Source organism: Schistocerca americana, chromosome 1 (assembly GCF_021461395.2).
Source record: "Schistocerca americana isolate TAMUIC-IGC-003095 chromosome 1, iqSchAmer2.1, whole genome shotgun sequence".
Classification (NCBI taxonomy): Eukaryota; Metazoa; Arthropoda; class Insecta; order Orthoptera; family Acrididae; genus Schistocerca; species Schistocerca americana.
The window spans coordinates 903,795,150-903,822,068 of NC_060119.1; the positions used below are offsets into that span (position 1 = coordinate 903,795,150).

The following is a 26,919-nucleotide window of genomic DNA, read 5'->3' on the forward strand; positions in this document are numbered from 1 at the left end:
GTATTAAGTTTGAAAAGGGTGGGTGTCGTAGATAAAAGCATGGTTTACAAGAGCAAATAAATCATGGCTAACACAAAACATACATCACACCTTTCAACCAACCCTTGCAAACAAGTGTGCCTGATTCTTCACCATTTGCCATTTCCATAGGATTGCTAAGATTTCCCTCAGGGAGCTCAAGGGTGAAGGTGGGAATGTCCATTCTATAGAAGACGATTTAACACCAAACCTCCTCCGGTATCTCACTCAAATACCTGAGAGGTAGGGATCCTGGGGAAGGGGGTTGGGAAGGGTTTCCTGTCTTTGGTGCTATTTTCTTTCTCCTCTTTGATCTTAGCAACGACATCTTATTTTTTTTTTTTTTTTTATTTCTCACTTCTCATTTGAGGACTTATCTATTTTTTTCCTTTTTCCATATTCACAAACTTCTATTGCTAAAGTCCTTCCTGGTTCCTGCGGTTTCTAATAACCTACATCTTATCTTTAGATAAGAAGGCTGGAGAATCAGACTACACAAACACACATCTGCATACACACAGTCTGGAAACCTGTTGCAATGTGAGAACTGCCATGTGTGGTTCTACATTGTTTATTATTATTATTATTATTATTATTATTTGTTGTAGGTATATATACAAATAGGTGTGTATAAAGAAAGAATAGTGGTGATCCACTCATGTGCATAGAGGGACAAAGATATGTGAGTTAGTGGAATAACTATAAAGCAGTAGTGAGTAGGGGTGGCCTTCATTCGATTCTGGTAGGTACGCCCCTTTATAAAACATCCCAATTTTTCAGGCCACTGGTCATCCTATCTCCATGTAGTATGACTGCTCTATATACTTAGCAAATGCCAGGTACACCCCCCTTATCTTTCTGAGTAGGTCTCACAGTTCATTACCATAGTATACACTTCTACATATACTATAATTAAGTATTCTCTGGTAAAGATACAAAGAAAGAAGGCCTACTCAGAAAGATAAAGGGGGCGTACCCAGCATTTGCTAAGTATATAGGGCAGTTTTACCTACATGGAGATAGGATGACCCGTGCCCTGAAAAATAGGGGTTTCTTAAAAAGGGGCATACCTACCAGAATGGAAACAAGGAAGAGGCATGAGCAAAGAAAGAGAATGTGAGCTAGAATGGAATTAATCGTGATAGTCATTTAAGAAAAGTCAGTGTAATTAATACTCTGAGGAATTGATGGACTGTAGGATAGTGGAACTTAAATAGTGTATGTAGACATGGTATCTATGGAGAGTATAGAATCTGAGGAATAGATGAGGGCTGTAGGGAATAAAAGATGTATTAAAAAGTGAATGGGAAGTGTAAAATAGATTTGGATCTTTACCAGAGAATACTTAATTATAGTATATTTTAGAAGTTTATACTACGGTAATGAACTGTGAGGCCTACTCAAAAAGATAAGGGGGGCGTACCCGGCATTTGCTAAGTATATATGGGGCAGTCGTACCTACATGGAGATAGGATGACCTGTGGTCTGAAAAATAGAGATGTTTTATAAAGGGGCATACCTCCCAGGATGGAAAGAAGAAGTGCTCTCATAAGGTCAACCTATAGGCAAGGTATAGGTACTGATCCTATGAGAAAGGGACAGTATTGTGACAAAAGTCACAAAATTTTAAAGGAATTATTCTGGAAAGTATGAATTCTATGCACAACTAGCATTATTATGTTTCATATAAATAATGAGGGTAAAAAGAACACTTTCATTTCACCCAGAGTTCCTCCAAACTACAAGCTACAAACTGGTAAAAAGAATGAGAACAGAAAATAGAATACTCAAGTGTCATGAACACGTGAAGTGTACAGTTGGAAATAAAGAAAAAGTCTGATGATTGCTAAATACTTATCAATTTACTAAATCACAAATGAATACTCTGTTCTTGATATCAAAGTAAAGTGAGAATAAAATAAAGAAACGCTCAGCTAAAAATTGTTCTAGAGAAAACAGAGGGTTGTTATTGAAGTGGAACATGTATATATAAACCTATGTAAGAAATGTATACTCCTAAAATGTAAAATGTTATCATGTGTGATATGATTACGTATAAAATATCGCGTGTTCGATCTGATGTGGGGTGGGGGGGGGGGGGGGGGGTGGGGGGGAATATGTAGTGATTTGAGAATTTCTGCATAAATTCTAGAAGCACTCGGCCTTCTACCATCTCGAACACATGATATTTTTTATACGAGTGCAAGAGAGTGGAATCCTACCTACTGCATGTCACATGTTTCTGTGTGCAGGTTGGAAATGAGTCGCGAGCAGAATGTAGACACGGCAGACAAACTACACTGACAAGTACTCGTCTATCAATCCATGGAAGTTCAGTGAAAGTGGACAGAAGAACCATGGAGTGTTTATGCTACTCTGTTCTAATTGTGTTTTGACCATTGTTATAGTAATGTGGACAGTTGTAAAAGAACCAATGAAAACTTTTGTCTTAGCCTTGTTGAAGGGAAGACATGTACTAAGATTTACATTGAGAGTGGACATGGTGTTTGAACCCACTTTCTCTAATATGTAAATTAGTTTTTTTCTATCATTTGGAGACATGAGAGGCTTTGAAGCAGTAGATACTTGTATGGTGAGTCAGCTTTGTAAAGTGTCTGAAGTTCAAATATACATTGTTAGTTGAAGCAAATGAAACTTTATACGTCTACTTACTTTTATAAGTAGAAAGAGTCTTATGAGATTTTTGTACCTAGCAGCATACTTCGGAGAAGAAGAGAAAGAGAGTTTGCAGCAGCAGGCTAAACAGCAAGGAAAGTCGGTCAAGTATACCAAGTAAGTCGTCATGTAGAAGAAGTGGAAGTTTGGATATCTACTTTTCACTTAAATTGTCATCCAAAACCGTTAGAATATGTATGTTATTACTCCCTGAAAATCTGAATACTCTACGTGGAGTGGTTTCTGAGATTTAGGGAAAAATGCAACAGAAAATGTAAATTTTCAGGAACGGCTTCTAATGTTTCAAAAGACTGTAACTAACTTAATATATGCTTAGTTTTTTATTTTTAGTCACTCAGAAGCACCCTGCACCTTGCTGTATATCATCCTCTTGATCTTTTTCCAAGTTTTTTCTTCTTTTCTTCTTTCTGGACTCCTTAGTGGCCAACTGTGCTGCGTACTCTGCTTTATCAATGCGAACCTTGTCCATCTGCTCAAGCTCTCTGATGCAGTTTGCTCCAGGATTAATTCACATATGCTGTAGCACTTTCACTCTACCAATGTTGTCATCATTAAAAGCAATAACAGTATCACTGAGCCCCCACTTTAGTGTCTTCATGCCAACAAAAACATTTTTGGTAAGTGAGTCTATATAAGATTAGTGAACGACTCATTTGGATTTTGAGTCTGACCATGCAGACATGTCTTCAGTAATTCAGGATTTCCCAAGTCTCTTTAAATAGGTTTTATGATATCCATGACTGCTGCTGGACTCAAATGTTTATGGCTGTATGAACTGTTTGAGTACTGGGCATTGCAGTAATTGCACCATGAATCAGGTCCAGGAGGGCAAAGGTGGTGTACTGCTTTTTCATCAGTTGGCAGTCTTTGGAAGAAGGTAGCCCATACAGTTTGTGGAAGAAGGTAGCCTGCTTCATTTTCAACAAATCCTCAGTATTATTTCTAATGACCATCCCATAATACTGCTGTAGTTCATCAATCATTTTGTCTGTCACTTTTCCTCAGAAAAATGTTAGCACTTTGACATACAATGTGTGTTTATACTATGAAATTATATGATACTGTTTTTGACAGTGCTACCAATACAAACATATAATTTAATCTTTATAACACAGCAATCCACAGCCTTCTATATAAAGAATTACCAATTTTATTAGAAACTAGAGTAATGCACGTAAAAATTTTAACATTTTCAACTGGTATAGATTATATTTAAAAAAAAAATAAATTGAAATGCTCCCCATGTGAGTTTATAAGTGATATATATTTATCATTTTATTCATAAAATTGCAAATTTTATAACAAGATAAAAATCTGAAAATGTGAAAAAAAAAATTTTCCCATTCTAAACCCCTTAACATCTTTTTCTACAACACTCGATATTTAACTAGTCAAGATGATGGAAGGAAAAGTAGTCAATAACAAAGAGATGTAAAAACATTCAAATTTTGTGAACTTCTTTCTGTTCGGTGATGTATGCCTACATTAGAAGTTTAATCTTATGTGCTTCAGTGTATACCTCTTAAATGAAATAATGTTCCAGATTCTCAACTTATTCCGCAATCATGATGACTGTTTCATATTCTATCTGAGGAAGAAATATTTGTGCAGCTATCTTTCTTGATAATTACATATTATGTAGTCTTCTTTCATGACATGTTCTGCATCCCTTAGAGTCTCGTCACAATGGATCTTTGGAATAAAAAAATGTATTTAACTAACTTAATTTAGTCCATTTGACATTAATATGGAAAAATTAGATGCAGTACCAATGGAAATAATTACAGCCAAAGAAAAAGTAATGCAAAAGGAATATGCAAAAACTTTTCCTGCATATCTGGAGAGGAAGATATTTCCTGTAAACTGCTTGAGCTCCATAATTGGCGTCCATCACAAGGAAGCAACGGGATGATATAAAAACTCATAGATCTGTCAGCCTTCTCATCACATGCATAAGGTGTTCACAAAAATTAACCACAGAAGTAGATAGAACACAACTTACTTACATGTTACACTTGTAATTTATGAAAGAAAATTGTAGAACACAGATTTTGAAAATACTTTTGACTCAATTTGCACAAAAATTGTAGTATCAGCCTTAGAGAAACAAGACATTAATTTAGTCAAAGTGAGCATACTAGATTTATGTATTCATCAGTCAGAGTTCACATGATATGGAAAATCCTGGCAAAATGTATGTAATTTAGAAGTAAAGTTGAGAACTCAGCATATAGTACAGGTGTTGATCATATGGAACTGTATGGTTCCAGAGACCTTTCCAAGTCTCACACATCTATTATGTATATGTGCAGATTGAAGGAATGGATGAAAATTTGTACCATGGCCATTATTCAAACCCCAGTCTCTTGCTCACTAGTCAGATGGGCTAACCACTACATCACCCTGGCACAGTGGCTTTGCACAACTACATGGACTGTCCTCCATACTCCAAATTCTCATTCACACCTCAGGCATTTGATATTCCGTCTAAACTTGAACAGCACTGCAGAGACCCTCCAGTTGTATTGGAATTGCTCCTCAGCATCAAACAAAGTGGGGGATCTTCCCTGAAACCCAGGTATAGGTGTTTTAATAAAATGAAGCTATATGGTTCCAGAGGCTTTTTCACATCTCAAACATCTATAAACATCTATGATGTTTAGGCCTACATACGTAATAGGTGTATGAGACTTGTAAAGGTCTCTGGAGTTGTATAGTTTCATGTGACTAAAGCACCTATGCCTGGGTTTCAGGCAGGCTCCACCATTTCATTTGATGCTGAGGTGCTATTCTGATACACCTGGAGAGCCTCTGCATAGCTGTTTGAGTTTAGGGGGAACACCAAGTGGGCTGAGATGTGATAAGGAGTTTGTATTGATAAGGGAGAAGTGCTATAGTAATCCATGCAGTTGGGCAAAGCCACTGCACCAGTATGGTGTAGTGGTTAGTGCAGCTGCCTAATGAGCAGGAGACCTGGGTTCAAAACTTGACTTTGGTACAAATTTTCATTTGTCACTTCAGTCTGCATATATACATCATAGATGTTTGAGACGTGAAAAGGTCTCTGTAACCATATAGTTTCATTTAATTAAAGCACCTATGCCTGGGTCTTATGCCAGATCCCCCAATTCATTCGATGCTGAGGTGTTATTCCAATATAGCTGCAGAGCCTCTGCACTGCTGTTAGAGTTTAGGGGGAATATCAAGTGTGCTGAGGCATGAATGGGAATTTGGATTGAGGAGGGAGGTGTGCTAGGGTTGTCCATGGAGTAATGCAAAGCATCTGCACCACAGTGGAGTTATGGTTAACATATCCCCCTAGTATAGTGAGAAGAAGACCCATGTTTGAATCCTGGCCTTGGTACAAATTTTCAATCTTCACTTCATCCTGCAAAAAAAAAAAAAAAAAAAAAAAAAAAAAAAAAAAAAAAAAAAAAAAAAAAAAAACATACAGGTGCTGAGTCATTGACAGGCAATAAACAGATTTGTTTGTGTGTCAGGTAATGATCTAATGCCTCCACTATTTTCTGAGTTGTTACTTTACTGTTAAATCTGTCAGACTTCATGTGGAAAGTGAGAAACTATGAACTGAATAAGGGTAAAAGAAGGAGATTTTGTAATGCCATAAAACTGGTTTTGTTATGCCATCAAATTGTTGATGTTTGCATTTGTACTATTGTAACTAGCACAGTCACAAGTATTGCCTAAATTTATTATGCCTTTAGTGAACTTTTATTCAATGCATTTAATTTTCTTTCAAAAGAATCTGATTGTGGCTGCCCCCCCCCCCCCCCCCCCCCCCCCCAGCCCCATCTACCAACAACGCAGAATATAAATTGGCCATTGTTGCGCCTACCACAGATTCTGAAATGACAATCTCCATGATGTCACATTAATACTGTTCTTTTTAACAATAAATAACTTTTTTTTTTAGAGTAACTTGAAAGCTTTTCACAAAACCAATAACTCTTGTACATTAGCACTGGAGTGCATTGAGAGAAAAAATTATAAATCATTTTTTTCTTATGTTAACTGCATTTTCTTGAATGTGCTATCTAAAGGAAAATTTCATACCACTGTAACTGTTCTAAGCAATCCTAGAGGTATTCTTCACAGCTCTAAACAGGAAAAAAGCAAAACGAGTACTGTATTTATGGTACATAACTGAATCATCTTCATTTTGCAGATGACACTTTAATGTTTAAATCTAGGCAGATAAACCTCAACAACTAATGGAAGAGTTTATAGAGATAGTGTGAAAGTAGCTTGAAAATTAACCACGATAAGACTTAAATAACATGTCATTGTCACATCATAAGACAATTATACAAATTAACTATGAAGTCATAAAACCAACTGATGATTTTCTGTATCTGCATTAGATGAAGGTAATAGCCAGACAGACAGGAAAAGAGAATAGAATATTAAAAGTAGTCTGGATTGCTTTTGGTAAAGTTAATGGTTTTCAAATAAAAGTTTACAATATCTCTGGAAGTCATTGTGCATTTCCAGATTTGACTTATGGCAGAAAGACATTTAGTTTTACAGCGAAAACCATTCAAAAACGAAGGGTTGCTCAATAGGCAATGGCAAAGTGCTTATTGATTATCACAAAGAGATGTAGACCATTTAACAAATAGATCAGACAACAAAATGAGATGGAAAACATAATTATCACTGCCACTGAAAATAAGGTAGGGGTAAGCAGGACATTAAGCCAGATGAGTGGACAGTAAATAAGTTAAGAAAGTTCCTTACTGGATCTCAAGAGATAAGGAGAAACTAAGTCAATGACCTAAGGGAGAGTGAGCAGATGAGATAACTAAGTGTAGGTGCAACCTGTATGTGTACAGCTGAGAAGCCTGATGAATTGAACGCTAAAGAGAACGCCTTTGTTCAAACTGGATGTCAGATAACAGGCCAATGAAACCATAATGAACCAGAAAATAAGAAATAGAGTTACAACAACCATGATTCTAAGAAAATGACTCTACAATCTTTGCTCATTAGTGTTGTGAAAGCGTCATTGTGAAGTTAGGTCACTTTTTGTATAAATGCATGCACCAAAATAAAGCTGTGCATCTTGGATAGAAACATCATAACAGCATCCATTTTTCCTCTTATTTATTAAGTACCTTCTATTGTAATTGGTATTTTGCTTCTTGTTTACATGTTATGGTGTCCATTCCTTTTACTTTTGTTGTCATTGGAGGACTTCAGAATACATAAAGAAAAGGATAAACAAAAAATTGTCATAGAAACTGATTTATAAATAAAAGTGAAACACATTTGATGAAACATTCTCATTAGACTAGAATAGATTAGACTCAGGTTTTGTTCCATAGATCCAAAAAATGAGATGATTCTCATGGTTGTGGAACATGTCAAAAAGTATAAAACAAATACATAGATCATTTGAATATAATACCTACTACTGATCATTTGTCAGGAGATTGTCAAAATAGATGAATACAATGTGGTAATTTGAACAGCTAATATTTACAGAATTAACACACTGTCAGAATGAAACATTGTTATGCACTATTAATATTTGACTGTAGTAACCCTGAGATGGAAAGACCAATAATAATTTTTATGAAATAGCTATGATGGTCATGCAAACAAACCCTTTTTCTATTTATTTTCCCATGGAGAATTTTCATAATAAAAACCAAGAATGATTTTCAAACAGAAAGGAAGTCAGCAATGAGCTGCAGTTCAGTCTTACTAAAGATTTAGATTTCAGCTATAATAAAGCTATGATCAGTGCATATGAACTGAGGCATCTGGACTCAGCAGGCTTGTAAACAAGCTATATTGTAGCTGAAATGTAGATCTGCAATAAAGTAGAGACTGAATCATGACTGATTGCTGACTTTCTTCCCATTTGAAATACAGCACAGTTGCTGTGCACAACAGAGCCAATCGAATCCAACCTGAACAATGATATTGAAAAAAGATTTGTGTAGTTCATGCATAGAGGACATAATTAGAAAAATTAACAGTTAAATGTCTTAATTTTCTAAATGTTTGTCTGATATTCTATAATAAACTTACCATTTTAATATAACCTTTCGAATCCAAGAGGAGATTTTCAGGTTTCAAATCACGATAGATGAAACCACGAGTGTGTAGATAGTCTAGTGCTTCCACTACACAAGCTGTCATGAAACGAGCTGTCTTCTCATCAAAAAGATGACGTCTCTGAAGTAGAGAAAATACATCACCTCCAAGACATGGTTCCATCAAAAAGTAAACATACCTTGAATCACGATATGTCCGATACAACCTGTAGAAAACAGAAAAACTGTGTAAATTCTATTATTTGCAAATGTTTTTTTCTTCCAAACGGAAACACAAAGTGGGATATTTAAGAACTGACATAAATGAGAAAGTGTCGCTGTTGCTCATTTATCTAATTGCACTAAATGTTTGTACAAGACTACATGCAATGGAGCTTTTCATCATACACATCCAAAAAATGATTAACAGTACAGGGGTTCATATAATTTATTTATGAAACATCTAATTCGCACAATTATACACAGCACCCATGATAAACTAGATATCAAGTAATGTTCAAAACTGTTTTGTTATTTGGATTTAGTGTAACCTAATTATGAATTTAAAACAATGAATATCACAATAAAGACCAATTGCAAAGAATACCAATGAGACTGGAGTTAATAGAAAAAATCCTTGATCGTAAGTTCACAACTAGCAACATGTCCAATTAAAAGTGTGTGGAACAGTATGAGTGAGAAGACATTCCAAGAACTTCTGAACTTCTTAAGCAAAACAGACTTTCTTAGCAGAGCAGAGTATATACACTCTAAGAAGAAAAAAAGACACACCACAAATGAATTATCCAAATTTGATGGAAATTGTTAGATGTCATGTACTTGTCAGACAAACAAATGATTAGAACTTCAGAAAATTGGATGATTTTTTTTTTCAAGAGAAAGTTCTTCATGAACTTAGCACAGTAGTAACATGTTGGTCTCTTTCTCGCCCTTATGCCCTATGCAATTGGCTTGTTAGACCACCAAAATTCGGAGCTGGTTGGAGGGCACTCCCTATAATACTCCAAACATTCTCAATTGAGGAGGGATCTGGTGACCTATCTGACCAAAGTAAGGGTTGGCAAGCATGAAGACAGGCAGTAGAGACTCACATCTTGTGTGGCTGGGCATTATCTTGCTGAGATATGAGCCCAGGATGGCTTGCCATGAAGGGAAAGAAAATGGGGGTAGAATATTGTCGATGTACTGCTGTGCCATAAGGGTGTTGTGCTGTAAGGGTGCCACAGATGACAACCAAACGTAGCCTGCTATGAAATGAAATGGCAGCCTGGACCATCACTACAGGTTTTTGGGCTGTATGGCGCATGACAGTCAGGTTGGTATTCCAACACTGTCTGCAGCATCTCCAGACATGTCTTTACTGGTCACAAGGGCTCAATTCAAAGTGCATCTCATCACTGAGGACAATTCAGCACTAGTGAATGAGATTCCAGGACCCAGTGACCAGCAAAGACATGTCTGGAGATGCCCCAGACAGTGGTGGTGTACCAACCCAACTGTCCTCTGCCACATGGTTTGACACACAGAAGTCATGGGCCGAGTGCCATTTCATTTCATAGCAGGACCCATTTGGTTGTCATCGCGGCACCCTTACAGCACTGTGGTACATCAATGATCTTCTACACCCTGTTTTGTTGCCCTTCATGGCAAGTCATCCTGAACTTACATTTCAGCAAGATCATACCCTCCCACACACACCCAGAGCTTTCACTGCTTGTCTTCATGCTTGCCAAACCCTAGCTTGCCCAACAAGGTCACCAGATTATTAAAATCTGCTGCAATCCAACTGGAACCAATGTGTGAACATTTCTGACCCTACAAAACTGCTGAATATATCTTTTTTTTTTTCAGATGTAAGAAAAGACAGAAATCAGTAAAAACAAGATAAATTCTGTAGAATAGATTTTCAATTGCTCAGAGTAATAAAGTTATACATTATTCTTCTTATTTTTTAAAGAAAATGTGGTCCACCATGTTTGTAATGCCAATAAAATAATACATTCATCCAACATATTTGTGGAGGTAAACTGTTACAAAGAAGCCATTATTGCTTTATTTCTGGTGTTTGTTGTATTTGTAAGTTACTGTACACTATTTCAGAGGTGTTAATAAATATGCAGTTCAAAAATCTCTGTCATTTTGTAGTTCTACAAGCTAGTTAGTTACAATAATATGAGGATATATTGGCCATTTCTAATTCTCATTCTGTTCTTATCCTTAACCTATGCAGTTCTGCTTGAAGGTATCTGTATTGCATGATGATAATAAATGTTATACGTTTCATATAGTGGAGATGCTGAGTCGCAATAGGCACAATAAAAAGATTCACACAATTAAATCTTTCGGGCATTAAGGCCTTTGTCAGCAATAGACACACATACACACATGCACACACACACACACACACACACACACACACACTCACATAAACGCAACACTGCAGTGTGGTCTCAGCTCTCTGAGACTGCAGATGAGTGTGCAAGCTGCTTTTTAGGTGAGTGTGAGTGTGTGTGTGTGTGTGTGTGTGTGTGTGTGTGTGTGTGTGTGTGTGTGTGCACGTGTGTATGTGTGTCTACTGCTCCAATCTGGAAAGGCTATTTATTGATATGCATTATGATCACATTTATTTTGGTGAAAATTCAAGGCTGCAGCTTAGCAATCTTTTCCAAAGATAAAAACGTGTAAAAGATTCCAACAAAAATTATTTTGCTTCACATCAAGCTGACAGATATGACAAGCAGATATAACATCATATATTTCTACTTGCAAATACATGACACATTAAAAGATACAAATATGCCATGGTTTGTTCTACAATTTGCCAGAAAATGTGACACTAGAATCTAACTGTGTGATGTGTGCACTTATATCAATTTATTCGACATATCAAAAACACTTCTAATGGTAATTAAAGTAGCAGGACCATGGTTGTAAAAGAGGAGCTGTATTTTTTTACAGTTACCAGAGAAGGACAATGAAAAATTAAAAACAATATTATTTACTAGACTAACAAAATATACAATTAACTCCAAAAAAGGTTAAATAAATAACTAAAACCAATAAATTTAAAATGTCAAAATATAACCTATTAAATATGCAATATACCCTGTCAGTTCTGAAAGTTTTGAGGCTGGATTAATGAAAAGTATTTAAAAGTTAGGGCTGTCATTTTAATACTTCAGGTGTCCTATATAGTACAGTGGACAGATTATTCATACAACCAAGTGAAACTGTCAGCAAACTTCCTCTTTAGGATTTTGCTCGAGTAGTGTGTCCCATTGGCTTCAATATTGGTTATGTTGGCCAAACATTGTCCCTTTATGGGAATTTCTGCTCTTTGTCATTTTGTGGTACATTTGTATTGAAGTCAATAAGTCTTGTCCCCTGGTAGGTATTGACACATCGTCGGGACTCATGTGCAGGATAAATTTTGCACAAACTTTTCTCCTCTTCAGAATTTTCTGGAGAAGGTTTTGAACACTTCATTTGGAGATATTTACTCCATTGAGACTTGTGACATAACAATGCTCAATTGCTGTCGCTGTACATCTACTATTGAACACTGCCTGCTCACATTGTATTGGTCAAATGTATGTATGTTTTTTTACAGTTGTTAGTTGAAGCTGACATTGTAATTACTCCACTGATGCTACCTATAGGCCAGGAATCAAATCAGTCTCATAACTTTTTGGAAGGACTGTGTACACTACCAGGTAACTTCAGAAGTTGGTAAAAGTGAAGCCTGTGAAATACGTCTGATTACTAGTTACTCAGTATGAGTGAATAGTATAAATTTAATTTTGATATTATCAGCTAACCTATTTGCACATGTGTATATGTATAAAATAATATTAACTCAGTAAATAAAACCTTGTGAAAGTAATTCTGTTAGTAATTAGATGCTTTCATATATGAGTACATCCATTTTTAATTGTGTTACAGAACAGTATTACACTGACTTGTCTAAAATCATTGTGGAATGATGTATGGATCTACAGACTACTACCTAACAAGTATATCATTTCATACAAACAGCTATCAGAAAGACTATATCCCGAATTCCACTTGACTTCACTCACAGAACGTAAAGAAACATTTATGTATTCATTAACAGAAACAGCACAGTATTAAACTTAGATCACAGTAAACTATGGACACAAAACACAAAGATGTAGCACTGTATGACAACCTTGATATGAAAGGACAGTCTTTGCATCGAAGCATAACATTCTTCTCATTATAAGCATGCTGTTCTTGCTGTTGTTCCACAACATATGATTTTTTCAGCTTCTTCAGTGCAAACACAAGATTTTTATTGGTTCGGCTCACTACTAACTCAACTCTTCCAAATCCTCCAACACCAAGAGTAGCTATCTCTTCAAGATCAGAAAGTTTCAAATCTTCATGCTCTGGAAAAGTACAATATTTCTTTCTAAATTTCTCCATTGTGAAATAATGGCACAAATGACATTTATTCAACCACAGTTGTATATGCACTCATGACTGAGAGGAATGTGGGTAATTAAAAAAAGAAAATAAAAAAAGTTCACATTGAATTAATCCTGAATTATCTGAAAAATTTTTCCTTTCTTCCTTGCCTCCACCTTTTTGGGATCATACCATAATAATTTTGTTCAAAATGAACAAACATTTTATTTATAAATTTAGTATATATTGCATCTACAACTGACAGATTGTCAGCCTGACGATAGAGCAGTAGCGGAATAAATATTATGTACTGCAACTTGTTTCCAATATAGTATTACATTTAAGCTGGTAGTGTGTTTTCTGCACAATATTTATATGACCAACCCAACATATTTTTCATGTTTTATGTGCCATGTCCTTATGCATATTTACTGCCTGGGTTCTACAGTCTCAATGACATGAGGAGATTAGACCACTTGACAAACTGATAGTGGGAGGCTAGTGGTTGCTCCATTGAGGGTCAATAATTTAGAGGAAAATGAGCAGAGTAATATATGGGCAAATAATAGGAATATAGAACATTAAGGTTCAAGTGTAACAATAAGCAATCATTTTAAAAAATGTTGTTGTACTATAAATGTAATGTCTGTTGTAAGAACAACTTTTAAACCAATCAAACTGAAAGATACAGATAAGGGCAATGAACACACATAATCAAGAGGAAGATGAAGAAGTAATTAAGTCAACAACAACATGGACAGGACATGCTGCTACTCACCACATAGATGAGGTGTTGAGATGCAGAGAGGCAAAATGAAAAGGACTGCTAAAATATAATGCTTTCAGATGAAGTCCTTCATCCAAAATGAAAATCACACTTACAAATACAATATGGCAGGAGGCCCAAAAGGCTGGAGACAGTGGCAATGTGTGTGCGAGTTGATCTTGGATGATTGTGAGTGTGTTTTCTACTTTGGAAGAAGGAAAATGTCCAAAAGCTTAACATTTTAGCAGTCTCTTTCATTGTGCCTGCTTGCAACTCAACACCTTCTCTATGTTGTGAGTAATGTATCCTTTCCATATTGTTGCTATTCCATACTTGACTTTACATTGCCTTATTAAAGTAATAGAATATTATTATTGGGTAGAAACTAGTCACTTTTCAGAAAATGATAGGCTAACTGATTTAAACGATGACTTAAGAATTAAATAGCTAGTGACAGAGCCAGATAAGAAAGACATGAACACTGTGTTAACTGAAGAAAATTTAAATGTAAATAGATGTAGAAACAATTCTGAAAGAGGGAGGGGAGAAAATGATGACGTGTTTCTGATATTACAGAGAATGATAGCTATGTTGATTCGTAGGCTAAATGATGAACAGAAGAAATATTTTATTTTTTTCAAGGAAAAATTGAAAGCACTGGGAATGGATGGAATATTAGTAATTGTAAAAGTGTTGTTGCAATACCTAACAACAATGTTAAGGATTTACATAATATTAGTGACAGTGTGACAGCTATTTAGTCTATAATTGAATTTCTTGAGAAAAACCATTCTTATGATGATATTTTTGTTACCTGATAAAATGGAGAAAGTTGTATTATTTATTTATGAACTTGGTGACAATAGTGATGCCATTAGTAAAGATAAAAAAATTCAGAAAAGTAATTATCAATGAGTGTAAAACTATGTATCACTAGTGACAGCATAAGATTAGGTACTCTGCTATTGAACAACTGATAGGTAAGTGTCATAGTAGTGTTCAGTGTCAAACAAACAAAAAGATAAGAATGATACTGCTATGATGTATCAGGTTTTCTCAGCACAGATGATTAACAGTGTGCTTCAGAGTGTTCTGCTGAGCTGTTGTTTCCATCTTATACACAATATTTCAACGAGCAATCTGATGAGATCAATATCATGGAGCAAATGCCAAGATTCTGGGATAGCATAATTAAGGAGTCTATAAAAATAAAGTTACCAGAAAACCTAATAAGCAGGGAAGGAACTTTCAGTTTAACTAATGATGTCAGAAAATCTAATAAACAGAGACAGCAGTTTCAATTTACCTAATGCTTGAGGGCTGGCCATCAATTTACTAAAATCTTGCTGGCCATCACATCTATCTGAGTTGGAACACACTGGGAGCATTTACCTTTCACAGTATATCAGTACCACCTTTAAAAAACTAATGTGCACAAAAGGTGTAGTGGGCATTGAAAATCGAGTTCAGCTATAATAGCAGCGTGCAACCAATAATTGTTCACAGTCTGGTTGGACGCCATGAAGAGAGAGAACACATAATAGCAAAACCTGTAGCATCTGAAGAAGGCAAATGGTTCAGTTATTGACATATTGTGCATAAATTGGAAACAAACAACTCAGCAGAACATTCAAATGCACACAATTACTGATAGTGTAGATGATTATTATTTTAATGTAATTAGTTAGTTACATGTTCCGTAGATCATTCTGCATGACAGATCATAATGATGTGGAACAAGTTAGTTTACATTTGCATCATAAATTAATTTGTACTTATGGTTACATTCTGAACATTTCTAATTTTTAAAAAAATATATTACAAAAAGAAAGAAAGACATACAGATGTGGACTATTAATTCCTACCCACCAACAAGTGAGGTGGTGGTGCAGTGATTAGCATACTGGACTCACATTTGTGATGAGGATGATGGTTCAAACCTGTGTCCAGATATCCAGATTTAGATTTTCCGTGATATCCCTAAATTGCTCCATGCAATTACCGGGATGGTTCCTTTGAAAGAGGATGGCCAATTTCCTTCCCCATCCTTGATACAATCTGAGCTTATGCACCATCTGTAATGACCTCAATGTTGATGGGACATCAAACCCAATCTTCCTTTCTTTCTCCTATTCACTAGATTTCAGACAGTACAGGAATAGAAGTTATTCTACAGAATAGAAAGAATTGTCAAGGAGAAACTTTCACAATTTATTTTCAGATTTTACTTTGCTACTTGTCAGACTTTTTACACTAGTTAAGTGATTAAAAATGATTGTTGCAGCATTTTGTGTCTCTGTTTGTGATGAAGACAAACTTAATGTGGAGTAATGAATGTCATTTTTCCTTCTGGTATTGTAATTATGTTCATTATTGTTCCTTTTGAGCAATATTAGGTTATTTAGAACAAACTTCATGAGAGAGTAAATATACTGTGAAGCAACAGTCAGACTGCCCAGCTCTTTAAACAGATGTCTACAATATGATTGTGGGTGAGCACCACATATTATTCTTACAGCACATTTTTGTGCCATGAAGACTTTCTGTCTCAATGATAAGTAAACCCAGAACATCATTCCAAATGACTTTACTGAATGATAATTTGCAACATATGTCAACTTATTGATTATGTAGATGATGGTAGTAAGTTTTACTATTTAAAAAGAAACATTTACAACTGGATGTTTAATTACATCTGGACTTAATGAATACTTTATTCAGGAAATATCTTGAATAAGAAGTGTGAATGCAGGGTTTTACTCTATAGGACAAAAACTCTTGTTTATTGATGATGTCTTGATAATGGGGGCAAATTGGAGGAAATCTACTGAACTTTTAAAACACATTTGTAAGAAATGTAGATGAGATGGAATCTGACCTATAATTGTTAGGATATTTTATTATTGTAGTAGGAATTTTGCCAGATATAGAAAAAATTATACCTGTTGCAGAATATCCTGCCCCATGTAAGAGAAACCAATTGAATTTTTTTAACATTTTATGTAGCTTTTACAGAAAATTCATAAATCAACCAAGATTAAATGCATGTTGTCTAAACAACTGTGTTTTTATATGGAGCAAAGATAGTCAGGAGGTTTTTTGGGAAGACTGAGAAAAAATTAAACAACCAGAATTTGTTATACATTCTTGATTTTAATTTACCATTTTGTTTACAAACTAACAGTAGTAATTTTCCACTGGGCTCAGAACTCTTTCAAGATTAAGATGCTGATGGAGAAATTATACATTGTACAATTGAATTTGCAAGCCGAATGCTTTTTACACATGAAAAATCTTACTCGGTCACTGGTAAATGGTTGCTAGCAATATACTAGGTATTCAAAAAATTTAGGACATATTTGCTTGGACACAAGGTAAAAGTGTATATGGATCACAAAGCCTTAAGTTATATGCAGAAGTGAAGCCATAGCTGGCTCACTTACAACAGTCTGACTATTGACTCAGACACATTAAAGGAACTGGCAATGTTGCTGCAGCTACTTTGCTGATGTTGCTGGTAGGAGGAATCACTGAAACTTTTGACCAATATGAGGAAAAATAATTCAAAATTAAGTATATGGAAGGTGTGCATGACAAAAAATTTTAGATCAATGTGCAATGAAATTAGAAGAAGTCAGAACCATGATCCAACTAGAGACTAGTAAAAAGCTATTTAGGTAAAAAGAAGTAAAGAAATTGGACAAGTATTACAAGGTATTAAGGGAACACTTTCCAGCAAACAGATGTAGATTCTTGTAACTGAAAATTAAGCTGGTCAAATGAATAAACAGAAATGTTAATTATACACATGCATGAAAGCTATAGTCCTTGCAGTATTCAGAAATATATACGAAAGCTACAGGAAAATATCAATTTTTATAATACGGTTGAAGAGGTGAGGAAAGAGTTGTCATCTTGTGTTAAGTGTCAGCAAATCAAAGTAAGTAATAGGACATGTCAGGATTAAATGCAAAACATTATTCCAGAGAACTTATTTATAGACTCCTGCCAAAATGTGAAGTTGGACATTGTTACATTTTTGTCATGGTAAATGTTTTATCTAAATTTGTTACACTGTGCCCAGTTAGAAAAGTTACAAGCAAATATATAATCTCAAAAACTGAAAAAGACCATTTTAGACAGAGCCAAGTGGTACAGTGGTTAGCACACTGTACTTGCATTCGGGAGGATGACGGTTGAAACCTGTGTCCAGCCATCCTGATTTAGGTTTTCCGTAATTTCCCTAAATCGCTTCAGGCAAATGCCAGGATGGTTCCTTTGAAAGGGCACAGCCAATGTCCTTCCAAGTCCTTCTCTCTTCCGAAGGGAGCAATGACCTCACTGCTTGGTCCCCTCCACCAACTCAACCAACCAAGATCATTTTAGACATGTCAGCAAACTAAAAGTTATCTTATCAGGTGCTTAATGCAGTTTTTGTCTGAAAGTATGAAATCATTTGTAGAAGATCTGTAATCAAACATCACATTTCCACCATGTAGTGTTATGTCTCCACAAAAGCATGAAGCAATTGTAAAAGAAACTACGAACAGAGATGGGAAATAATATGAAGAAGACACAATGATAAGATCAAAACAAAGTAATTTAAAATTAGATATCATCTACTAGTAAAAACACACAAGAAGTCTCAACTTTAACTGTTGAGCTGAAAATAATTTTGGATGTACAGGGTGTTACAAAAAGGTATGGCCAAACTTTCAGGAAAAATTCCTCACACACACAAAGAAAGAAAATATGTTATGTGGACATGTGTCCGGAAACGCTTACTTTCCATGTTAGAGCTCATTTTATTACTTCTCTTCAAATCACATTAATCATGGAATGGAAACACACAGCAACAGAACGTACCAGTGTGACTTCAAACACTTTGTTACAGGAAATGTTCAAAATGTCCTCCATTAGCGAGGATACATGCATCCACCCTCCGTTGCATGGAATCCCTGATGTGCTGATGCAGCCCTGGAGAATGGCGTATTGTATCACAGCCGTCCACAATAAGAGCACGAAGAGTCTCTACATTTGGTACCGGGGTTACGTAGACAAGAGCTTTCAAATGCCCCCATAAATGAAAGTCAAGAGGGTTGAGGTCAGGAGAGCGTGGAGGCCATGGAATTGGTCCGCCTCTACCAATCCATCGGTCACTGAACCTGTTGTTGAGATGCGTACGAACACTTCGACTGAAATGTGCAGGAGCTTCATCGTGCATGAACCACATGTTGTGTCGTACTTGTAAAGTCACATGTTCTAGCAGCACAGGTAGAGTATCCCGTATGAAATCATGATAACGTGCTCCATTGAGCGTAGGTGGAAGAACATACTGACAAAACTAAAATGAGCTCTAACATGGAAATTAAGCATTTCCGTACACATTTCCACATAACATCTTTTCTTTATTTGTGTGTGAGGAATGTTTCCTGAAAGTTTGGCCATACCTTTTTGTAACACCCTGTATACATTGGTCCACTCAAAATTCTAGAAAACCCACATCTTAAAACACATCATTTGATTTATCCAAAACCTAGGAAAATTATTGGATTTAGAAATGTAACTTCACTGCAACCATATAAGAAGATGGGTTGACATGATTCACAAAAAATTGGAAATCATAAAAAAGGTTCTTAACTGGAAAAATTACATATTTTTTAATTAATTAAATAGCGATAAATACAATTATGAATTCTCAAATGTCTGTAAATATTATTTTTTTTATTCTGTCTGAAATTCATGAACTTTAATTGAAATTATATGTGGAACTCACAAAATGACATGCACACTTCGTATGCTTTGCATACACATCACCTAAGACTGTTGCAGTACTGTTTCTGAATTTGTTCTTTTCTGTCCTACATCTTCTTCTTCTATTCATAAATCTATCAATGTTAGCTCTTTCTACCCACATTAGGTCTCTAGTATCTGAAAAATAATGTAACAAATTTATGAACTTTTCTTGTATGAATTCGTTGTTGTTCACTAACTTTATCAGTAATTTAAATATGTTGGCAGTATGTTGTTTTTGAACCAACCTCCAGTATAGCCACAGAATGATTTGCTGATACTTTTACCATTTTTATGATTATGATAATTCTTGACACTGATACATTGTTCTTTGTGTGTAAACATATCTGCATCTTCAATTTTTTCATCTTTCAGTACCCAGAGTAGAATTTCAGACAATTCTTTCAGTGATAGAGTTTATTACACTATTCAAGGTGCATGACCACAACTGCCCATTGTGCCAATCTGCAATGTGATTTTATTTTGGTGCGTGGTTGGTTGAGTTGGGGGAGGGGACCAAACAGTGAGGTCATCAGTGCCATCGCATTAGGGGAGGATGGGGAAGGAGCTTGGCCATGGCCTTTCAAAGTAACCATCCCGGCATTTGCCTGAAGTGATATAAGGAAATCGCAGCAAACTTAAATCGGGATAGCCAGACCTGGGCTTGAACCATCATCTTCTCAAATGTGAGCCCAGTGTTCTAATGACTGTGCCACCTTGCTACATGGTGCATGGTTGTCATTAGATGCTACCCAGTTATTATTTGAGCACTTTTCTTTTATATTTTTACCCTTTTCCTATATCACTGAGGCTATTCTTTATTTCTTCATGCAGTGAAGAGGTTTTTTTCTTTTTTTTCAAATGAACTTTTCCAACACTGCTGGATTTTCTATCTATCTATCCATTCATTAATTCTAAGGTATTTTTCTTTCCTTGTTGCAGAGTCTGATCAAGATTCAACTCTTGTGTTCTTACTGTTGTATGTAAATTTTGTCTTTCAGTACATAATTAGTATAATTTTATGGTTAATCATCTTTCATGAACTAATCTTTGTAAGCAAAGGCAAAAAGTGTTAAAGAATGTGGAACAATATGTCACATACCAGAATGAGGAATATTTTTATATACTACAATGATTTAATTCAAATCCTGATGACAAGTAGTCAAACTATTCCAACTTCATTTCCTCAGAAAAATCAATACTAACAATGTGTAATTTTTAATTTCTTGTTTGTATATTATGATTATTTCCTGAAATATTCCATTGGAAGTATCACACTGTATTTTTGTGTGTGTATATGTAGCAGGAATTTTATTGTGTTCAGGACGATATGCTGAGTTTTTCATGATTCTGAATGAATATTTCTTCCATAAGTATGTTTATCTTCAAACTATTAATCTAAAAAAGTTTACTCAAAAATCTTTAAAGGTACTACTTCTTCCCACAGTTAGGGTAACTTAATCTCTTTAAAGCTCTTTCCTAGCTGTTTTGTATGATTATCAATGTCACAAAGAACTAATTCATTGACGTTTTTGTAGCTGATAGTAGCAGAATCATAATAATGGACACTGAAGTAAGAAATGTAAATCCAATACAAGGGACATTGAAAGGATCAAGAAATACACAATAAAGATGAACTTACTGCAAAAAATATGAAGATCTACCATGTGAAAAGTAAAAAAAATCTACTTCATTAAAAAAAAGACAGAGAGAGGGAGAGTTGTTATGTGAAACCAAGGTGGAAACAACATAATAAGAGAAAACAGTCACTTGTTGAAGAAACTGAGACTGAATTACAATGTGAAAGTAAAGCTACACGTGCTTTTGCAAAAACATTTGCATGCTGTCATAATTTGACAATAAATTAAATGGATAAGAGTTTAACTGTGAAGTGCAACAATAGAATTATGTGTGGTTAGGGAAAATTTAATGAACTAGAAAGATAGGCAGAATATACCACTTAAAAAGATATTACAGAATGTATAAATTACTTGGCAAACACTTTGTCTAATTGGTAGTAGATTTAATGATAAATTATAGCAGTTACCTGCTTTACTTACGGTGTATAGTGTTCATATGATTTACAGGGTGTGTTATGTATCTGAATTCTATTTGGATTTGTGAACTGCCTAGTTTAACAGCAGACATGTCAGTCTTCTTAGTTTACTATTAGTGCACAGCCTCCTGACAGTGTGCCCTATCCTGTCCACACCATATAGGACAATGTCTTCAGTGAAACTGAAGTAAATAGCATATTTCACAGTTTTCGTACTGTATGTCTCCATTATTTTGATACAGCATTTCCAGTGAAAAAAGAAGAGGATGAAGATAGTTTAAAAATGTTGTATAGCAAAAGGTATTATAACTTCCAGCAGAAAGAAAAAAATTCTAAACTCTTTCATCAACACAAGATTGCTCAGTAATTTAGAAATTATGTAAAAAGATATCTCTCATCAAGGTGGTAAAAGAAGTGAAATGATGAACTAATAATAACTGCATTTCAAGGAAAAAATGGCAATATGAACAGAGTGATACCATGTTTGTTTTGTATTACTTGATACAGTTTAAGTTCAATAGTTTGTGATACATATTTACTAATGATTTATTCAATACATTTGGAGCATTGCTGTCACAACACTGCCTTGTATCCAAGAGTAATCTTAACAATTGTGATTTATTTTTCATCATACCTAAACATAAAATTTTGTAGTTAAAGTTTAATATCCTATTTTTTCCCTTTTTGAGTAAATGAACAACAGAAATGAACAGATGCTAGTGGCATTAATTATCTTCATTTACTGTATCATACATTTTTAGAAATACAGACTGAAGAATTTAAAATCACATGAAAGGTAAAATCTAGTAATTTATTGTGCATTAAGTAATATTCACTCTGTTAATGGAAATCAGGTAGGAAAATTCAGTAAAAAACTTCATGTCAAGAAATATATTCAAATATAATGTCAGTATCCAGAGGTTTCCATTTTAAATGAAAATTTAATTTTAAAAACTAAACTGTATTTTTGCTGCTACATTTTAATTGCCACTTTCAAACATATGCATATTACAAAGTTGTTCTGTTTAGAAAATTGCCTCAATTAAAAACTGCAATATTTTGGAAACTTCTGCCACACAAGTATAAATTATAAACAGAGTAAATGCACTCCAACTTCAGTTCTATTGTTATTTAACTGTCAGATGCACCAGTTATATATCAGTTATTCTCAACATTTTAAATGTGTGATATGACTCTCAATTCTTTCAAATACAAGGGGAAGCTTGGGCGGGGAGGGGGAGGGATGGGATACTCTTGTTTGGGATGGTGGACAGTGAAGTGCTGCAGGTTAGACTAAGGCAGCGGTTGGGGTGGGGGGGGGGGGGGGGGGGGGGAGGGGAGGAAGTAGCAGAAAAGGAGAGAAATAAAAAGACTGGGTGTGGTGGTGGAATGATGGCTGTGTAGTGGTGGAATGGGAACTGGGAAGGGAGTGGATGGGTGAGGACAAAGACTAATGAAGATTGAGGCCAGGAGGGTTACGAGAACATAGGATGTATTGCAGGGAAAGTTCCCACCTGCGCAATTCAGAAAAGCTGGTATTGGTGGGAAGGATCCATATGGCACAGGCTGTGAAGCAGCCACTGGAATGAAAGATGAAGGATATCATGTTTGGCATTGTGTTCAGCAACAGTGTGGTCTACTTGTTTCTTGCCCACAATTTGTTGGTGGCCATTCATGTGGACAGACAGCTTGTTGATTGTAATGCTTGCATGGAATGCAGCACAGTGGTTGCAGCTTAGCTGGTAGACCACACGACCGGTTTCACAGTTAGCCCTGCCTTTGATGGGATAGGTGATGTTTGTGACTGGACTGGAGTAGGTGGCGTTGGGAGGATCTATGGTACAGGTCTTGCATCTATGTCTATTACAGGGGTATGACCCATGAGGTAACATATTGGGAGCAGGGATTGTGTAAGGATGGATGAGTATATTGTGCAGGTTTGGTAGATGGCAGCATACCACTGTGGGAGGGATGGGAAGGATAGTGGGCAGGACATTTCTCATTTCCAGGCATGACCAGAGATGATCGAAAGCCTGGCAGAGAACCTAATTCAGTTGCTCCATTCCTGGGTGGTACTGAGCTACAAGGGGAATGTTTTTCTGCGGCCAGATGATGGGACTTGGCAGGTGGTGGGAGACTGGAAAGATAAGGCATGGGAGATTTGTTTTTGTTCAAGTTTGGGAAGGCTTCACTGAGACCCTTGGTATATTTCAAGAGGGACTGCTTGTCACAGCATATGTAGCGACTATAGGTGGGTAGGATGTACGGAAGGGAGTTCTTGGTATGGAATGGGTGATAGCTGTTGATGTGGAGGTATTGCTCATAGTTAGTACGTTTGATATGGCTGGAGGTATTGATGTAGCCATCTTTGAGGTGGAGGTCAATGTCTAGGAAGGTGGCTTGTTGGGTTGAATAGGACCAGCTGAAAAAATGGGGGAGATGTTGTTGAGGTTCTGGAGGAATGTGGATAGGGTGTCCTCACCTTCGATCCAGACAGGAATGATGTCATGAATGAATCTGAAGCAGGTGAAGGGTCTAAGATTGTGGTTTTTTTAGGAAGGATTCCTCTATATGGCCCATGAATAGGTTGGCATAGGATGGTGCCATGTGATTGCGCCTAGCCATACCCAGCATTTATTTGTATGTAATGCCTTCAAAGGAGAAGTAATTGTGGATGAGGATATAGCTGGTCATGGCAAATAGGAAGGAGGTTGTTGATTTGGAATCGATTGGTCATTAAGATAGGTAATGTTCAATAGCAGTAAGGCCAAGGGCATTAGGAATGTTAGTGTACAGGGAGGTGGTATCAATAGTGATGAGCAGGGCACTGTGTGGTAAAGGGGCAGGAACTGTGAAGAGATGGTGGAGGAAATGGTCGGTATCTTTTATATAGGAGGGAAGGTTCTGGGTAATAGGTTGAAGATGTTGGTTTATGAGAGGAGATATTCTCTTAGTGTGGGCACAGTAAGCAGCCACAATGGGGCGTTCTGGGTGGTTAGGTTTATGGACTTAAGGAAGCAGGTAGAAGGTAGGAGTGCAGGGAGTGGTAGGGGTAAGTAGAGAGATGGACTCTGGGGAGAGGTTTTGGGATGGGCCTAAGGACTTTAGTAGTGACTGGAGATCCTGCCGGATTACTGGAATGGGGATCACTGTGGCAAGGCCTGTAGGTGGAAGTATCTGACAGCTGGCAGAGCAAAAGTTATTAGAACTAGCCGAAATAGGTGAAAGGAACTGTTTGTGAACTGGAAACGGTGGATTTTATAGCAGCAGTAGTGTTGAAAGCGGGAAAGATTTTTTTTTTTTTTTTTTTTTTAAAAAAAAGTGGGTTACGCATTATTGAGTATATATAGGCGGGATAAAATTGTATGGTAGATTACGGTAAAAGGGAGAAGGTGAATACAAAGTGAAACAACTTGCAAAAACAGAAAGAGCCACTTTTGAAGGCCACACATACCAACAACTAAAGGGAACAGCCATGGGTACCAGGATGGCCCCCTCGTACGCCAACCTATTTATGGGCCGCTTAGAGGAAGCCTTCTTGGTTACCCAAGCCTGCCAACCCAAAGTTTGGTACATATTTATTGATGACATCCTCATGATCTGGACCCGCAGTGAAGAAGAACTCCAGAATTTCCTCTCCAACTTCAACTCCTTTGGTTCCATCAGATTCACCCGGTCCTACTCCAAATCCCATGCCACTTTCCTTGACGTTGACCTCCACCTGTCCAATGGCCAGCTTCACACGTCCATCCACATCAAACCCACCAACAAACAACAGTACCTCCATTATGACAGCTGCCACCCATTCCACATCAAATGGTCCCTTCCCTACAGTCTATGTCTTCGTGCCAAACGAATCTGCTCCAGTCCGGAAGCCCTGAACCATTACACCAACAACCTGAAAACAGCTTTCGCATCCCGCAACTACCCTCCCGACCTGGTACAGAAGCAAATAACCAAAGCCACTTCCTCATCCCCTCAAACCCAGAACCTCCCACAGAAGAACCCCAAAAGTGCCCCACTTGTGACAGGATACTTTACGGGACTGGATCAGACTCTGAATGTGGCTCTCCAGCAGGGATACGACTTCCTCAAATCCTGCCCTGAAATGAGATCCATCCTTCATGAAATCCTCCCCACTCCACCAAGAGTGTCTTTCCGCCGTCCACCTAACCTTCGTAACCTCTTAGTTCATCCCTATGAAATCCCCAAACCACCTTCCCTACCCTCTGGCTCCTACCCGCCCCCGGTGTAAAACCTGTCCTATGCACCCTCCCACCACCACCTACTCCAGTCCTGCAACCCGGAAGGTGTACACGATCAAAGGCAGAGCCACGTGTGAAAGCACCCACGTGATTTACCAACTGACCTGCCTACACTGTGAAGCTTTCTATGTGGGAATGACCAGCAACAAACTGTCCATTCGCCTGAATGGACACAGGCAGACAGTGTTTGTTGGTAATGAGGATCACCCTGTGGCTAAACATGCCATGGTGCACGGCCAGCACATCTTGGCACAGTGTTACACCGTCCGGGTTATCTGGATACTTCCCACTAACACCAACCTGTCAGAACTCCAGAGATGGGAACTTGCCCTTCAGTATATCCTCTCTTCTCGTTACCCGCCAGGCCTCCATCTCCGCTAATTTCAATTTGCCGCCGCTCATAGCTCACCTGTCAATCAACAACATCTTTGCCTATGTACTTCCACCTCGACTGACATCTCTGCCCAAACTCTTTGCCTTTACAAATGTCTGCTTGTGTCTGTGTATGTGCAGATGGATATGTGTGTGTATGCGAGTGTATACCTGTCCTTTTTCCCCCTAAGGTAAGTCTTTCCGCTCCCGGGATTGGAATAACTCCTTACCCTCTCCCTTAAAACCCACATCCTTTCGCCTTTCCCTCTCCTTCCCTCTTTCCTGATGAGGCAACAGTTTGTTGCGATAGCTTGAATTTTGTGTGTATGTTTGTGTTTGTTTATGTTTCTATCGACCTGCCAGCGCTTTCGTATGGTAAGTCACATCATCTTTGTTTTTAAATATATTTTTCCCGCGTGGAATGTTTCCCTCTATTATATA

General features: G+C 36.8%; 1 protein-coding gene across 4 annotated transcripts in view; it reads right to left on the minus strand.

The window, feature by feature from the left end:
• Positions 1–26,919, minus strand: part of LOC124547561 (cGMP-dependent protein kinase, isozyme 1-like) — a 408,150-nt gene that overhangs the window by 131,995 nt on the left and 249,236 nt on the right. For all 4 annotated transcript variants that reach the window (XM_047125117.1, XM_047125116.1, XM_047125115.1 and 1 more), the window contains exons 10-11: positions 12,988–13,207; positions 8,773–9,004 (exon numbers count right to left, since the gene is read on the minus strand). In XM_047125117.1, coding sequence (XP_046981073.1) covers positions 8,773–9,004; positions 12,988–13,207 — 452 coding nt within the window. The remainder of the gene's footprint in view (positions 1–8,772; positions 9,005–12,987; positions 13,208–26,919) is intronic.